This window comes from Mirounga leonina, unplaced genomic scaffold (assembly GCF_011800145.1).
Source record: "Mirounga leonina isolate KUSES-001 unplaced genomic scaffold, KU_Mleo_1.0 Mir_173, whole genome shotgun sequence".
Taxonomy (NCBI): Eukaryota; Metazoa; Chordata; class Mammalia; order Carnivora; family Phocidae; genus Mirounga; species Mirounga leonina.
In genome coordinates this window covers 63,989,183-64,005,623 of record NW_023270447.1, presented here as the reverse complement: position 1 = coordinate 64,005,623, position 16,441 = coordinate 63,989,183, and the positions used below count along the sequence as shown (strand labels likewise).

The 16,441-nt window shown below is 44.6% G+C and overlaps 1 protein-coding gene across 14 annotated transcripts in view; it reads left to right on the top strand.

Moving 5' to 3' along the window:
- The window catches only part of MACF1 (microtubule actin crosslinking factor 1), a 324,108-nt gene that overhangs the window by 291,415 nt on the left and 16,252 nt on the right, over nucleotides 1-16,441 (top strand). For all 14 annotated transcript variants that reach the window (XM_035018976.1, XM_035018975.1, XM_035018963.1 and 11 more), the window contains 14 exons: nucleotides 2,222-2,377; nucleotides 2,482-2,688; nucleotides 2,822-2,941; nucleotides 3,362-3,531; nucleotides 4,758-4,917; nucleotides 5,725-5,919; nucleotides 6,265-6,393; nucleotides 7,517-7,660; nucleotides 8,137-8,325; nucleotides 10,710-10,830; nucleotides 11,705-11,868; nucleotides 13,224-13,386; nucleotides 14,858-15,012; nucleotides 15,863-15,937. In XM_035018976.1, the coding sequence (XP_034874867.1) occupies nucleotides 2,222-2,377; nucleotides 2,482-2,688; nucleotides 2,822-2,941; nucleotides 3,362-3,531; nucleotides 4,758-4,917; nucleotides 5,725-5,919; nucleotides 6,265-6,393; nucleotides 7,517-7,660; nucleotides 8,137-8,325; nucleotides 10,710-10,830; nucleotides 11,705-11,868; nucleotides 13,224-13,386; nucleotides 14,858-15,012; nucleotides 15,863-15,937 (2,148 nt within the window). The remainder of the gene's footprint in view (nucleotides 1-2,221; nucleotides 2,378-2,481; nucleotides 2,689-2,821; nucleotides 2,942-3,361; nucleotides 3,532-4,757; nucleotides 4,918-5,724; nucleotides 5,920-6,264; nucleotides 6,394-7,516; nucleotides 7,661-8,136; nucleotides 8,326-10,709; nucleotides 10,831-11,704; nucleotides 11,869-13,223; nucleotides 13,387-14,857; nucleotides 15,013-15,862; nucleotides 15,938-16,441) is intronic.

Genomic DNA, 16,441 nt, shown 5'->3' with positions numbered 1-16,441 from the left:
TACCATCTAGTTTCTTTGGAGATTTTTCGAAGACCAGTACATGGTACCAGAAGTTGCAGAACTGATATCCTCAGGATCACTTTTGTGCTAGTCAAGCTCTCTTATCTTCTGTTAAATTTCTATTTTGTATCTGTGTCAAGTTGCATTGACGGCACTAGTTTCTGCTGATATTTGCTTTTATTATTCATTCCTTTTCTGCCTTTACCAGTTAAGACATTATTGGCTGTTACTGCTCAGTGATGAACTTATAGCCCATATTAATCACTGAATTGAGTTCCTACTGAAAAACCAGGTTAAGTTGGAGTCGCTGGCTTGGGATTGGAAGGGTGGGAACAGAGCGTGCAGGAAGTTGGGCTAACATTCTCCACAAAGAATTTGGACTCTAGTATAAATGCAGTATGCAGAGAATTTTACTAAAAATCAGGGGAAAGTAGATTATGTGACCTCTTCCCATTCTTCTTCAAAAATCAAATTCTCTTCAAAAGAAAAGTGATCAGGGATCAAGGCCTCAAAACACTGGTTTTTATGAATACCGAGTTTCAGATGATCACTCAGCGCAGAGTTTCTATACTGGGCAGATCAAATGTAAAATACGTGTTCAAATCTGTTGGCCACATCCATTCAATAGTTACTAAGCACGTATGTACCAGGCACTGTGCTGCTAGGTGTATAGTGGAAGCAAAGGCGTGGACTCTATCATTGTGAAATTTAATGGGCAGAAGGACATAAAACAACGATTCACACATCTAAATGAACATTTTGAGAGAAGCGTTAATTTCCTAGAGTTCTTTTATTGTGGGGTCTGGTAATTCTCTTATACGAAGAATGACCAGAGGAACTGAATGTAAGGCTTTGTTCTAATTCTGCAGAAAGCAGAACTAAGACTAATTAAACCGAGGCAGATTCTGGCTCATAATCAAGAAGTTTCTAGAAGGCTTTCCCATCAGTGGAGCAGGTTGCCTCAAGAAATAGTTACCCATGACTGGTGGAACTGGTCCGACAAGGGCCAGGTATCAAGGATAGTTATTTCTGATTTTGCAGAACATTACATTTCAGTATCCCTAAAATCATTTATTAAATGTGTGTGGTGCTATATTAAAGAAGATACAGATAAAATGATGTGGAAAGATTTCCTGTCATCTAGGAACTTGCAGTATATTAATTTCCAAGCATTTCTATGATAAATTTGAGGGATATAGTTTCTTTTTCCTCTTGATTGGTTTAGATTGGGCCCTTATGTTTTTGTAACATTCATTATAGTGTTTTCCTAGGTTACAAAAGTCATTATTCCACTATGCCTGTCTGGTAGATGGACCAGAGACAGAGGCCATCCCCTAGGTGTGTGGGTAGAGCTTATCTCTGAGACTAGAGCTTATAGACTCTGGAATTGGGGTATATTCTTGGGCAGTGGCACATGCCCCGAATGAGCCATTGTTCTTGCCATTCTGATTTAGATCAAAGTTTCTAAAAATTTATATCTAGTATTGTCAGATTTTTGCTTAGAATATTACAGCTTTTATTACCTTTTCTTCTTGTAGCTTAAAAATTAAAAATGAGCTTCAGGGGCGCCTGGCTTGCTTTGTCAGTGGAGCATGCAACTCTTTTTTTTTTTTTTTTTTTTTTTTTTAAGATCTTATTTATTGGGCGCCTGGGTGGCTCAGTTGTTTAGGCAACTGCCTTCAGCTTGGGTCGTGGTCCCGGGGTCCTGGGATCGAGTCTCACGTCGGGCTTCCCTTGCTCTGCGGGGAGCCTGCTTCTCCCTCTTTCTCTGCCTGCCACTCTCCCTGCTTGTGCTCTCTCTGTCAAATAAATAAAACCTTAAAAAAAAAAAAAGTCTTATTTATTTAAGAGAGAAAGCATATGCACAAGCGGGGAGGAACTGACCCTGAAGCTGTCACCACTGAAGGATCTGTTCACTGGGTTCATTACTGAATAGTTTCATCCCTGTCCTTTAATGTCCCAGGAAGTGGGGAATGGAAGAAAAAGCAACATAACTGCAAATTGTGCTCTTTCCTTTTCATACATGGTTGTTTTGGTTTCAGACACTAACATTAAATTGCCCCCTTTTTTGTAAACAAGGCATGTTTGGAGGTTGATTACATGAGGCTTCCTTTTTAGAGGGCATTTCATTTGGTGTACAATTCATGCCTTTGTCCTTGAAGCTACAATTCCTGAATTTGGCACTTTTTCTTTTTGTGTGTGTGTTTTAATTAAAATTCAGTCAAAGCTGGAAGAGGCCCTCAACCTGGCAACAGAATTCCAGAATTCCCTGCAAGAGTTTATCAACTGGCTCACTCTAGCGGAGCAGAATCTCAACATCGCCTCTCCTCCCAGCCTGATTTTAAACACTGTCCTTTCCCAGATAGAGGAGCACAAGGTAACTATGACATTATGATATTCCCCTCCTTTTGAGAGGACTAGTTGGAAGAGAAGCTCCTCTCTCTTATCTTCAGTTTAAAAAGAGCAATATTTTCCCCTCAGGTGTTCGCTAATGAGGTCAATGCTCATCGAGACCAGATCATTGAGCTGGATCAAACTGGGAATCAGTTAAAGTTCCTTAGCCAAAAACAGGACGTTGTTCTGATCAAGAATTTGCTGGTTAGTGTCCAGTCTCGATGGGAGAAGGTTGTCCAGCGGTCTATTGAAAGAGGGCGATCACTGGATGATGCCAGGAAGCGGGCAAAACAAGTGAGTTATGAAAGAAAGATACCAATTTATTGAACAACCTTGGGCTACATGTGTGGAGTCTCTGGAATGATTTTCATAAAAGTATAGTTTGCATGGTCATTCCTTTTATAAGTTATTTTTTATATAATTGTAGTTCCATGAAGCTTGGAAAAAGCTGATCGACTGGCTAGAAGATGCAGAGAGTCACCTGGACTCGGAGCTGGAGATATCCAATGACCCAGACAAAATTAAACTCCAGCTCTCTAAGCATAAGGTAAAGCAGTTCGTGGTTCTTAGGTCCTGAGCTTGGTAGTCACTGAAGATTGCTAAAAATGGAGGTCAGAGCTAGTTAAAAGAAAATCAGTTAATGTTGGAAAGTCAAGGTGATGAAACCAGCATTCCATTTTATATCTAGACCGTGTCTAACCATAAGAGTTATGGTCATTTAAATAACAGCTCAAACAAAGTGATTGTGGGAGTAACCAGTTAAAACTATAGGCTTTTAGAAATTGTCATGCTGTATATGGTATAAACAAAAATTGATAAATTTCTTAAGGATAAGCTATTATTAGTTCAAGAGGTAAGGACATTCATATTCTGATTACCAACCCGAATACTGAAAATTTTTCTTTGTTCCAAATCAAGACGTCATCTGACTTTTAGCATTGTTTTTTTCTTTCCTTTTTGGAAACAGGAGTTTCAGAAAACTCTTGGCGGCAAACAGCCTGTGTATGATACCACAATTCGAACCGGCAGAGCCTTGAAAGAAAAGACTTTGCTTCCTGATGACACTCAGAAACTTGACAATTTACTGGGAGAAGTCAGAGACAAATGGGATACTGTTTGTGGCAAGTCTGTGGAGAGGTGAGTATGATTATTTGCTTCGTGGGTCTGTGTATTATCCCAAAACTAACAGACTATTACCGGATTCCATAAAATGGCCATAAAGCTAATGCATCAAAATAGGTTTTATAGCATCTTGATATTTCTAGTTCATTCAATGAGAGTTATAAAATAAGTTGAGTAAAATATTAAAATTCTCTAAAGAGGGCACGTTCTGCATGGAGCACTGGGTGTTATACGCACACAATGGATCATGGAACCCTACATCAAATACTAATGATGTAATGTATGGTGATAAATGTGACAATAATAAAAAAATGTTAAAATTCTCATTTTAAGCTTGAATCTTACTGTAGTAGAGAGAGAGGCCTAGAAACTCAAGCCAACAGCCACAGAAGATTAGTAACTCCAAATATTTGTCAGTGACCAGTTTGTGATACTAACAGCTTTTCAGTGAGCTCGCTCACTGTGTCGGACAGCGAGCAAAATCTCTGCGCGTATCACCTCATTTAACCATCATAATGCCTGACCTTTACTGGGTGATTACTACTGAGCACGTGCCAAACAGAGGCTACTAATCATGTAATCCTCCTAACAACCACTGAGGGGGGGTACTGTTATTCCCATTTTACAGATGAGAAAAGTGATCATAAAGAGGTTTCTTAACTCCCGCCAAAGGTCACTCAGCTACTAAGCAGCAGAGCTGGGATTTGAAGCTGTTGGATTTGGTTCCATAAGTTGTACTTTTATCCACTTGTACCCACTATGCTATGCTAAGTAATATGGTATCTTTGTATTATTTGTACTTCCATTTTTTAGATGAGGTGACTGAGGTTCAAACAGGTGATGAGACAGCCCAGGGTCACACAACTGGTGTAGAGCTGGTAGTTGAACTCCTGACTACAGACCATGACCAAAACCATCATCCTCTACCTAAGTGGTATAAAATGATTAACACAGACCTTAGGTGATTAGGGTGTATCCATGTGTATAACCGTTGGATTCTTTAGGTGCCAGGAGGGCATCTGTACCCACCTCCTACACTACACTTACTCCATTCTAGAGAATAGTTTGATTAAAAATGTCTAGGCATATCTCTTAGTCACTTTTTACTCTATTTCAAACCAGCCCAGCACGGAGGGTCCCCTCTCTCTAGAGTTCAAGCAGTATTCCATTCAGCAGTCAGGACTGAGCCAGCCAAAGAAAAGGGATCTCTAAAAACAGTGAGGTTTGTGTGCTTTTCTCAGGCAGCACAAGTTGGAGGAGGCCCTGCTGTTTTCCGGCCAATTCATGGATGCTTTGCAGGCCTTGGTCGACTGGCTGTACAAGGTGGAGCCGCAGCTGGCCGAGGACCAGCCCGTGCACGGGGACCTCGACCTCGTCATGAACCTCATGGACGCCCATAAGGTGAGGGGCGGGAGGGGCGCCGCAGGGAGGCAGAGCCATTGGGTCCTCGGTCTCTGCAGGCCTCCTGCGCATGCTCCCATCCAGCCGAGAAGGGAAGGCTACACGAGCCTGTGTCTCTGTTCATCGGAGAGACCTTGCCTCACTCTGTGTGTATTGCTGGGATTCTGCATCAGTCACAGTGAATTTACCCAAATTGCTTTGATTCAGATTTGGCAATGTGTAAATACCATCTTGGGGTTTGCCCCCCCTTCCTGTTTGTATCTTTCAGTTGAGTCACACAATGAATTTAAACTGAGAACCCCTCAAGATCTCCATTTCCACTGACTCCTAAAATGAAAATGAGTTCTTTTTTTAGCTGCTTTTGACCCAAGCAAGCCCAACACCATGCACAGCAATGTTTATGTGTAACCTACACCTGTCATGTTAACCTCCATAATGTCCTCTTGTTTTAGCACAAAGCATTCAGCTTTACTTGAAATTACATCAAACTCTTACTGTGCACATGGCAAATGTGTTCTTACTTAACTCCCACAATTCTGGAAATTTTGCTATAACATCATTCCTATGTTACAAGTTAGGAAACTGGGACTCCAGCTAAGCAGCTTATCCAGGGCCACGCCCTTCATCTTTAGAGCCACCTCTTCTGGGTGGTTTTCTTACACATTGTCCTGTCTCGCTCTGCGTAAAAGATGCACAACTGGAACCTACTGAGGAGAATGGAACTAAGCGATTCCTTTCCTCTGTGGTTTTGCTTCTTGGGTTCAAAACATTTCTCAGCAAACTGATTCCTCTGTTTTTCTTTTCTAGGTTTTCCAGAAGGAACTGGGAAAGCGAACAGGAACTGTTCAGGTACTGAAGCGGTCAGGCCGAGAGCTGATTGAGAACAGTCGTGATGACACCACATGGGTGAAAGGACAGCTCCAGGAACTGAGCACTCGCTGGGACACTGTGTGCAAACTCTCTGTCTCCAAACAAAGCCGACTTGAGCAGGCCTTAAAACAGGTCAGAGACTTTAGTGGGGACAACCCAAGGGGGAGGATCTGAGCAGATTCATTCTCATTTCTTTATCAGGATCAGTTCCAGCCAGTCTCAAAATGAACATAAAGTGAAACATTGATATTCTGAATGTTCTACAAGATTTTAACATTCATTTGTATTAGAGGAAAAAAAGGAGTTCAGTTGCTTTTCCAAGATCTGCAAATGAAAGATGACCTTTGTGGGGGGCCTTGAGAGGGCCATCAGCGCCTACGATGCACTGAGTTCAGGGCCAACCCTTTTCCTGGCGTACCCCCGTGTTCAGGACCTTGGCTGCAGAGAGGTTCAGTCTGTTGTGCTTGGTTATTTCAGGCGGAAGAGTTTCGAGACACAGTCCACATGCTGTTGGAGTGGCTTTCTGAAGCAGAGCAGACGCTTCGCTTTCGGGGAGCACTTCCAGATGACACAGAGGCCTTACAGGCTCTCATTGACACCCATAAGGTAATCCAGCCCCAGCGTGCAGTGACCCACGGTGACCCAAGGGTGAGGGCTGCCCGCCACTCAAGGAAGGCAGCTTTTGCTTGGGAATTGTGGACCTCATGTGCAAAGCACTAGAACCGGAATGGGCCCAGCTTATTGGTTTATAGCAGGAATGAGAGGCAAATCACTAGTGGGTTTTGTGACACCTTGAAGATCATTCATTTGTTTTTACAAAAGTGTAATGCATGTTGGTTGTAAACAAGTGAAACAGCATGGTATCATATGAAGAAAACTGTGGACTATTCCACCCTCTCTAGACTTCTCATGTGCACAGGGCTTGGTTTGGCTTTCCTTATGTTAATCAGCTTCGGGCCCTGAGCCTCTTACCAAGCTTCAGAATACAATGCGGTATCTGGGGCCACAATCTGTCCTAATAAGATGGGAAATATTTCCTTTTTTAATTTTTGTATTACCCACTAGGAGATTTTAATCTTGGTTTTGGCATTTGGTATTCTGTTGCTGGTATTTTTAAAATATTATAGTGTTTTATAGCTGTCATTTGTCCAAGACAGTACTGTTTGTTTATACACACAGAAGCGAATTAAAACAGGATTTTTTTAAAAAAAGAGAAACTCAGAATAGGACGAGGGTCACGCCCAGCCTGGGAAAGGGGGCGCCCATCTGTGTCCCTCCTCGTCTTTGTTACCTGTAGCAGAGGCAGTCATTCTTTTTTTTTTTTTTTTTTTTAAAGATTTTATTTATTTGACAGAGACACAGCGAGAGAGGGAACACAAGCAGGGGGAGTGGGAGAGGGAGAAGCAGGCTCTCCACAGAGCGGGAAGCCCGATGCGGGGCTCGATCCCAGGACCCTGGGATCACGACCTGAGCCGAAGGCAGATACTTAACGACTGAGCCACCCAGGCGCCCCGAGGCAGTCATTCTTGTGTAAACCCTTCACCTCCTCACATCTGTTAGAACTGGAAAGAAAGTACCAGAGACACAGGGATGCAGGCTTGTAGGGGCCTGTGTGAACACATACGGAGGGAAAAACTACACTGAAATCTTTCCCCCTCTCACAGTGTAAGTTAACAGTGCTGCTAGAGTAGATTTCTTTAGTTTTGGTTTTCAAATCTTTTTTGTTTAGGAGTTCATGAAGAAAGTGGAAGAAAAGCGAGCGGATGTTAGCACAGCAGTAGCAATGGGAGAGGCCATCCTGGCTGTCTGCCACCCCGATTGCATCACTACCATCAAGCACTGGATCACCATCATCCGGGCTCGCTTTGAGGAGGTGAGTTCCTGGTTTTAGAGGAAGACGACACGTGCCCCATATAGTGGGTTTATAGGAACAAAACGCTACTGAGTTTTCTCCACCCACCTCCCAGATAAGAATTTTTCACTCACTCTGGGTATCTCAATAAGAGTTAAGTTAGCATTTTAGTAATGACTGTTTTCTCGGTAATGAGCAGCAATTTGGAATAATAGTGCTGGTGTAGTGATGTGTTCACTGATAAATTCCAGTGGACTCGGTTTTGTATTTTTCCCTCCTTCCTGAGAAATCCTGTGTATAATAGGACATGTGTACTAGATTTGTTTCCATGAGTGCTGATTGCTTATTCCAGCTCTGTCTCTGGAGTAAGGGTGAGACCTCTTGAGTGCCTGAGTGGTCTTCCTCCTGAAGGTCATTGTTAGGATCAGGTGACAAAATGGACTTTGGAAACAAAGGATGTGCTCAACTGAGAGAGGCGATGGTTTCTCTCTCCTCAGGTCCTGACCTGGGCAAAGCAGCACCAGCAGCGTCTTGAAACAGCCTTGTCAGAACTGGTGGCTAATGCTGAGCTTCTGGAAGAACTTCTGGCGTGGATCCAGTGGGCCGAGACCACCCTCATTCAGCGGGACCAGGAGTCGATCCCTCAGAACATTGACCGAGTGAAAGCCCTTATTGCTGAGCATCAGGTATGGTAGCCAGGTCTGGCGGCCGCAGGTGTTCCTGCATGGCTCATGGAGCCCTGTCTATTTGGTTTTAAGTGGCTGCTTATCATATTCGCACAGACTTAGCAGCTTCAGACAACACACGCTTATTATCTCGCAGTTTCCATGGGGCAGGTGTCTGGACACGAGTCCTCTGGGTCCTCCTCTCAGGGTCTTACTGGGCCGAATCAAGGTGTCAGCCAGCTCTGCAGCTCTCGCCCAGGCTCACTCCAGTTGCTGGCAGAATCGGACTCCTTGTGATTGTGGGACCCGGGTCTCCATTTTCTTGCTGGCTGTCAGCCAGGAGTCACTGTTGGCTCCCAGAGGCTGCCCTCAGGGCTCAACTGCCCAGCGCGCTCACAGTGAGGCAGTGTAGGTCTTCAGCACCAGCAGGAGAGGCTCTCCAACCTGCTCAGACGGATCTTATATGGTAAAGTGTAATCAAGGAAGCGATTCTCCCATTCTTTCCACAGGTGTTACCCTCCCTCAAGGGGAGGGTCTGATACAGGGCATGTACCCCAGGAGTGGGAATCCTATGGGCCATCTCGGAAGTCTGCCAAGGTTTTACACCTGGGTGCAGAAAGATCTCTTGCCTAAACCCAGAGATGGGCAAGAACAGCACATCAAACTAAACTGAATGAAGGAAAGCTCAGTTGAGCTATCTTCATAATATATCCTTGGGAGGCAAAGATGGTTTTTGACCATGATTGTTTATACTGAATGCAAGTGTGGCTCTTGTTTAGTTATATTGTGGACATACAGTCTTTTTAGTGTATGTAAATAATTAGCCTCACCTTTGAGAACCCCCTGTACTTCCTATCAAGGTGCCTACATTGACACCTTCTCTCCTGACTGAGAGATTATCTTCTTATTCAAGGCCACCCCTCTCCCTTCTGTGATCCCCTCTTTTCCTTGTGTCTTTAAGCTCTCCCATTCTATTTGCTCTTTCCTCCAAACCTTCTAGACATCTTCTCTCAACCCTGTGTTCCCTTGGAGTTACCCTCATTGTTCCCTCCCTCCTTTTTCAAACAAGCTTCTGGTCCCCTGTCTTTTCTCCTTGTTTCCCACTCACTCCCCAGGCCCTTGGGTCTGGCTCCCATCCCCATCAGACCACTAATACTATCCCAGTCACGTCCCACTGGCCAAATCCAACTGGTGCTTCCAGTCTTTGTCTTATTCGACATGTGACAGAGTTGCCTCTTCCTTCTGAAAACCTCTTTTGACTTCTGTCCTTCCATCTTGTTTTTCTCCCATCTCTCTGACTATTCCTTCTCAGTCTTCTCAGCTGTTTCCTTTTCCTCTCTCTACTTGTTAGTGTTGTGTTTGCTTAAGTTCCATTCTTGACCCTCTTCTCACACTGCTGAGGTTTTATCTAGTCCAGCAGCTTCAGCCACCGCCTATAATCCAAACCTTTCACATCTGTTCCTTCATCTCCGGTACCATTATCTCCAGAAGTCTAGATGTATAAACCAGAGGCAGCACCCCGCCCTCCCTTCCAAGCCTGCCTCCTCATCCACCCACCTTCTGTGATGTGTCTGGGATGCCTGCCTTTCCTACAACCCCCACATCTGGCCAGCCACTGGGCTCTAGCTGTCCTACTTCCAGAATACCCCTTGGTTCTGTCTTTCCTGCCCTGGCTCAGGCCCTCACCGTGTTTTGTTTCAGTTACTGCAGTGGTGTCCTAACTCATCCCCCACCATGACCTGCCTTCTATACTGAAGTAGGAACCATAGCTGTAAGGATCTCATCAGGTCTCTTCTCTGAATCAAAAATAACTCAGTTGCCCTCCATTGCTCTCCAAATAAAATCCCAGTCCCTTAGCCAAACATAAGGCCTTAATGGATCTTTCTCCTGCCTCCCTCTCCAGCCCTCCCTCCTGCTGTTCTTCTGATTGCATCTTGGGTTCAGCCAGTGATCTGAAGGGCCCTGGCTCACTACATTGTCAGGCTCCCTGGATCTCTCTGCACTGTGCCTTCTGCTGGGACTACCCTCCACCCAGTCTTTGGCCAGTTCTTCATCCCTCACTACTACACTCAAGCCCATCTCTAGGCAGCTCTCCTTGGCGCCTCGGCCTGTGGGGACTCATCCTCGGTCTGTTTTTGCCATCCTGGGTGCCATTCATTGCACTGACTTCCTGATTTTCCTCACTCAGCTGTGAGCTCCTTGGAATCAGAAGCCATGTCTGATCCCTTTAGGTTTCCAGCAACTGATGAAGTGCCTTGCTCAGCCATGTTTCCTGAAAAGAATGAGATAGTGTACAAAGGCATCTGTTCCATCATGAGCTTGGGCTTTGTGAGTAAGAAGGTGCTGGATTCTATCTTAGTCCAAGAAAACGCTGAACTCTGATCCCTGTTGTTTGTGTTTGACAGACGTTTATGGAGGAGATGACTCGCAAACAGCCTGACGTGGACCGGGTCACGAAGACCTACAAAAGGAAAAACATAGAGCCTGCTCACACGCCTTTCATCGAGAAATCTCGCAGTGGCAGCAGTATGTTTCTAGCCTCCTGTGTTAGGGTGTTTCATTCTGGCTGTTTGAAGATGAGCACTTTCCAAATCCCTGTCAAAAAACTTCTTTTTGGGGCTCCTGGCTGGCTCAGTCAGTAGAGCTGCAACTCTTGATCTCAGGGTCGTAAATTCAAGCCCCATATTGGCTGTGGAGCCTACTTTAAAACAAAACAAGACAAAAATATTTTTTTGAAACTCACTTTTCTTACACCACCACATAGTAACTATATTCCATTTTCTTGGACTGGCATAGAATTTTGAAGTGGTCAGGCAGATTGTTCTTGCAGGGGCCGTTCCATTGTTGTGGCCATCAGCGCTAACTGTTTACATTGGTTTGCACTGACTTAGTTACCAGGTAAATCAGCTCCTGTAGAGCCATTGCTTTTTTTTTTTTTTTTTTAAGATTTTATTTATTTATTTGAGAGAGAGAATGAGAGAGAGCACATGAGAGGGGGGAGGGTCAGAGGGAGAAGCAGACTCCCCGCCGAGCAGGGAGCCCAATGCGGGACTCGATCCTGTGACTCCAGGATCATGACCTGAGCCGAAGGCAGTCGCTTAACCAACTGAGCCACCCAGGCGCCCAAGCCATTGCTTTTTTGGTTCAGCTGACATTTCCTCAGTTCGCAAAGGACAGAATAAATGGAAGATATGAGACAAACGCCTGTTGGCTGGGAGGAGGAGCAGTAGTTTTGAAATGAGTATGCTTAATACCGGAATATTGCCAGGTCCCAGGCTGCTTCTCACATTTACTGATTGGATACCATTTGAAAGGTGTCCTGAGTTAACACATCTGGCACTTTCTCCTTGTGAACTGACAAAACCAGCTTTTCTAATCTCGTGGTTGTTTTTCCTTTTAGGGAAGTCCTTGAGTCAGCCCACACCTCCTCCCATGCCAATCCTCTCACAGTCCGAAGCAAAAAACCCACGGGTCAACCAGCTGTCCGCCCGCTGGCAGCAGGTGTGGCTCCTAGCGCTGGAGCGGCAGCGGAAGCTCAATGACGCCTTGGATCGACTGGAGGAGGTGAGGCCCTGCCAGGCAGCCTTCCCTGGAGGGAGGTGACTTCTTACCTTCTGAGGCCCTCTTATGACCAGCTTCTGTAGAAGTGGAAACAGACCAGTGTGAGCCAGGGCTCTGTCCTGCAGGCCCCCGGGCGGAAAGCCACACGGGGGTCACAACAGGGTGGGGGCCATAGCACCTCGCTGGGGAAAACAGGCAGGCAGCCAGTCAGTCCATCTGGGGTCCGGCCTGTGACCCGACCCTCCTCAGCACCTGGCTGTGGTCAAGAATCAGGAGCATGACTTCACAAAGTTACCTCCGAGTGCATAGCTCATCACAGTCACGACCATTATTGGGCCCTCTGTGTAAAGATAGAAGCTACGCGATTATGAAATAAGGGTAACTTGTGTGACCTTGTTATTCCACTAGTCTTCACTAATTACGAAAAGCAAATCTATTTTGAAGTGTCATTAACCAACCTAAAAAATGTAGTGCTACACTTCCTAGTTTCTAAAACAAACCTCTAATACCTTTTATATTTTTTTTTATTTGTGCGTATCAAAGCAGCTATGCCCGGAAGTGAGTGTTCTGTGTTTTTTGTTGTTATTTCTGTAGGTCAGTTGAGTTTTAAGCATATTTGGGTTTTGGCTTTTTCTTTTTTTCTCTATTCCTTCCAACTTTGGAGTTTGAAAGGCCAGGGGGAAAACTGCTGCGCTGCCTCAGCCATTCTGAGTCTGTCTCATTGACATAGTCAAGCAGCTCAACATCGCCTTGCCCGCCGCACAGGCCTGCTGTTGTCTGCCAAAGCCAAATATTTCACATGGAAGTCAGACGGGCATTTTGCCCCCTCTGGTGCCATTCCAAAGAAACATGCTTGCGTGCAGGGTTGGATTCTTAATGCTTCCAGCCAGAACTCAAATGATCTCATCTCAGAAAATGATGGGAAACATGAGCCTTCTGACATGGGCCTCCGTGTGATCATAGTTCTTATCAAAATCACGTAAGTGAGGAGTGCGAAGGACTTCTCTTCTGGGATAGAATCCATTCCCTTACATCTAAGAAGGTGATCCTTTGAAAAAGTGCAAAGGGAAAGCAAGGCTGGCTCCACCCATTCTTGTTCTCCGTGCTCCGTATTTTCCATGGTGGTCGTTCAGTTACTGTTTCTCGCACTGCGTCATTATACCACAGCTCATGTACATGGCTTTCAGTGAAGGACCCAGATTGTGCCTTCACCAAAGAGGCAACACATGGAAGTCATTGTTGATGCCCCTCCAGAAGGCCTGCATGGCTTTACTGAATGTCTGAAAGTCCGGGTATGCTCTGGGCAGGTTTGAGGATCAAAATAGTAAGTCTTGTTGACACCTACGATTTCTGTCTAGTTGAAGGAATTTGCCAACTTTGACTTTGATGTCTGGAGGAAAAAGTATATGCGTTGGATGAATCACAAAAAATCTCGGGTGATGGATTTCTTCCGGCGAATTGACAAGGACCAGGATGGGAAGATAACACGGCAGGAGTTTATTGATGGCATTCTAGCATCCAGTGAGTTCACTCATAGTTTCAAACATGGGTCACACCTGGATTCCTTGCACTTGGTGGAAGCAGGTGATATTCTGGCTAAATAGTCTTTTTGAAGTTAAAGCTATAGTCTTAAGTAATGTAACTGCTTATTACTAAAATTGGTCTATCATTTTGATGGAAAGAAGAATCTCATTTTGCTTGGAATTAAAACAAAACAGGTCTTGTTTGACACAGTGTGGCAAGTAAAACCCGTTTTAGGTATAGGTTAAGGAGCCAGCTTTGTGAATGATGAGGTTCTAAGTAAAATGTTTGAGAAAATACGTTTTTCGTAATACCAGTTTCTGACATCTGTATAACAGCTTACAAAATACATGATCTCATTTTTAGCAGGAAAAATAATTGAGGCATAAAGTAGTTAAGTGGGCACCTGGGTGGCTCAGTTGGTTAAGCGACTGCCTTCGGCTCAGGTCATGATCCTGGAGTCCCGGGATTGAGTCCCACATCGGGCTCCCTGCTCAGCAGGGAGTCTGCTTCTCCCTCTGACCCTCCTCCCTCTCATGCTCTCTGTCTCTCGTTCTCTCTCGCAAATAAAATCTTAAAAAAAAAAAAAAAGTAGTTAAGTGACTTGCCAGGATCACAAAGCATCTCACAGCTGTGCTACTTTACCCAGCTGACCAGGGCAGGCCTGTCTGCAGAGGGGATATTTGAGGGAAGAGTTAGAGGCAAAGGGAACAGCAGATACAAAGCACTGAAGTGGGCACGAACTTGGCATGTTCTAGGGATAGAAAGATTAACGTGGGTGGGGTGTCATGATCTAGCGGAGGGGTAAGAGATGAAGTTGGAAGGAGCAGCAGCAGCCAGTTCATGCATGGCCTGGTAGGCCCTGGGAAAGGGAGCAGATCTGACCTCTTACTCTAGAGGCAGTGGGACAGTGGGAGACCACCAGAGGTTTTCACCTAAGAGATCTGATTTACATTTTAATAAATCACCCTGGCTACTGTAAATATTCACACTTCCTTTGGGAAGCAGTTTGTCGAGAACCTAAGGCAGTTATCTAAACATAGAAGAAACTTCATCCTGTTCCAAATTGTCACTCTCCTGAAATCATCGAAGTATCTAACAGTAGTTAAGAGTAGATAACTAAATGCTTATGTTGGATGGGATGGTAGGTCTATGGGTAGTTGTAATATTATGTCTTTTGGTATATCTGAAATACTGTTTAGTTTTTTTAATTGCATGGGGGTTGAGGGAGTCTATAAGCAAAAACACCAAAAAACTTAACAGTGAGTAGTCTTTGGGTACTGTATCTCTAGGTGACCTTTCTAAAAAAAATGTTCTTTATAACGTTAATATCTTCTAAATGAACATGTATTGCTTTTCAGGAAAAAAGCAAAACATAAATATTTCTTCTTTCAAGCAGTATTTACATGCCCTCCAGCAACCCAAGTAAGCCCTCTGAGTTAATGTTCCAAATGTGATTACTTTTCTCCAGAGTTCCCTACCACCAAGTTGGAGATGACTGCCGTCGCTGACATTTTTGACCGAGATGGAGATGGCTACATTGATTACTATGAATTCGTGGCTGCTCTCCATCCCAACAAGGACGCTTATCGCCCAACAACCGACGCAGATAAAATTGAAGATGAGGTACCAGAAATTACTGTTATTTTGAGCACACTTTTGACCACAGTGGTTGGGCGCAGTGGCCGTGTCAGCCTCGTGACTTATAAGTTATAAGATCATTATCTGGAGTTCTGTTTGGGGATCCCCATTTGGAGGATGATGCCCCAGAGGATCTCTGGCTGTTGAGCTCTCTCTTTCAGTCTAGATGATTTCTCACTCAAAAGAGTCACATCTCTGTCATTCCTCCAAAGTTCACAAACTTACACACACATCCTGGTTCATAGGTACCATGTTGCTTAGAACAGACTGCTCTCTCAGTCCTGGGCATCCCACATCAGGATCCAGGGGGACCGGTCTTCAAAGGAAGCATTTAAGGAGTAAAATGTGAAGTAATGTTTAAGATGATGTGTATACCCACCAAGCTTTCTGCCTAGTTAAGGACTTTTTCACATTGGAAATCGCACCCATCACCTTGAAAATAGCAAATTCATTAGTAACACACGGAAATCCTAGGATCTGTTGATCCTGAAAAGGGAGAGATTAGTGGGGCAGGTCGTGGGTATGGCCCAGAATACACCAGGACTGACTTCTGGGACTCAGAGGCTCCTCAGTGGAAATTTAGGTCAGTTCTAATTCACTTTATTTGATATGATTTTGATGCATATTAGCACATTTCTCTGAAGGAACTTGGAAGCAAATGTGTAACATGTATTAATTTGGAGTAAAGGATAAATGCATGTATCAAAAGCCTAAAATACCTCAAAGAGACATAATGAATAGTGTTCTGCTTGCATGTAAAAATATTTCTTTCTCTGAAGAGGAAGTCTTGTTTTAACCTTCACACTTTTCTTTTTTTGTTGTTTACAACCAATAGGTCACAAGACAAGTGGCTCAGTGCAAATGTGCAAAAAGGTTTCAGGTGGAGCAGATTGGAGAGAATAAATATCGGGTAAGGAAGAGAAAAGCAATCCTTTGTGGTGGTGGTTCCTCCCATGTGGCCCCTAGAGGTGAAAGCAGCCTCACACACAGCAGACCAGATGATCCCACCTTCCCACTGCTCATGCTGGGAGGACCAGAGCCAGGGGGACTGAAGATGCGGTCTCTCTCTGGCCCTCATGTCTGTAGATTCCAAATGTCAGGTGTCCTGTTGGGCTAAGCTTAGTGCCCTACATAATTCCACCTGAAAAATAGTGCTGTATTTAGCTAACAGTAGCTTGTACTTGAGTTCCAGTGTAGGAGACATTTCAAAGTCCTCTTTTTGGCCGACCGAAGTCTTTAGGGAGATGGTGCCAGCTGTGCTGGTTATCTGAAGACTAACCCATCACCCCGAAGTGCTGGTCATTGTGAGCCTGAGTGGCTCCCAGGCTCAGAGAGGTCTGGAGGAACTCTGTCAGGGTCCCAAGGGATACTCTGTCTGCTCTGAGCTGGGTTACAAATAGAGCCTAGATGCACT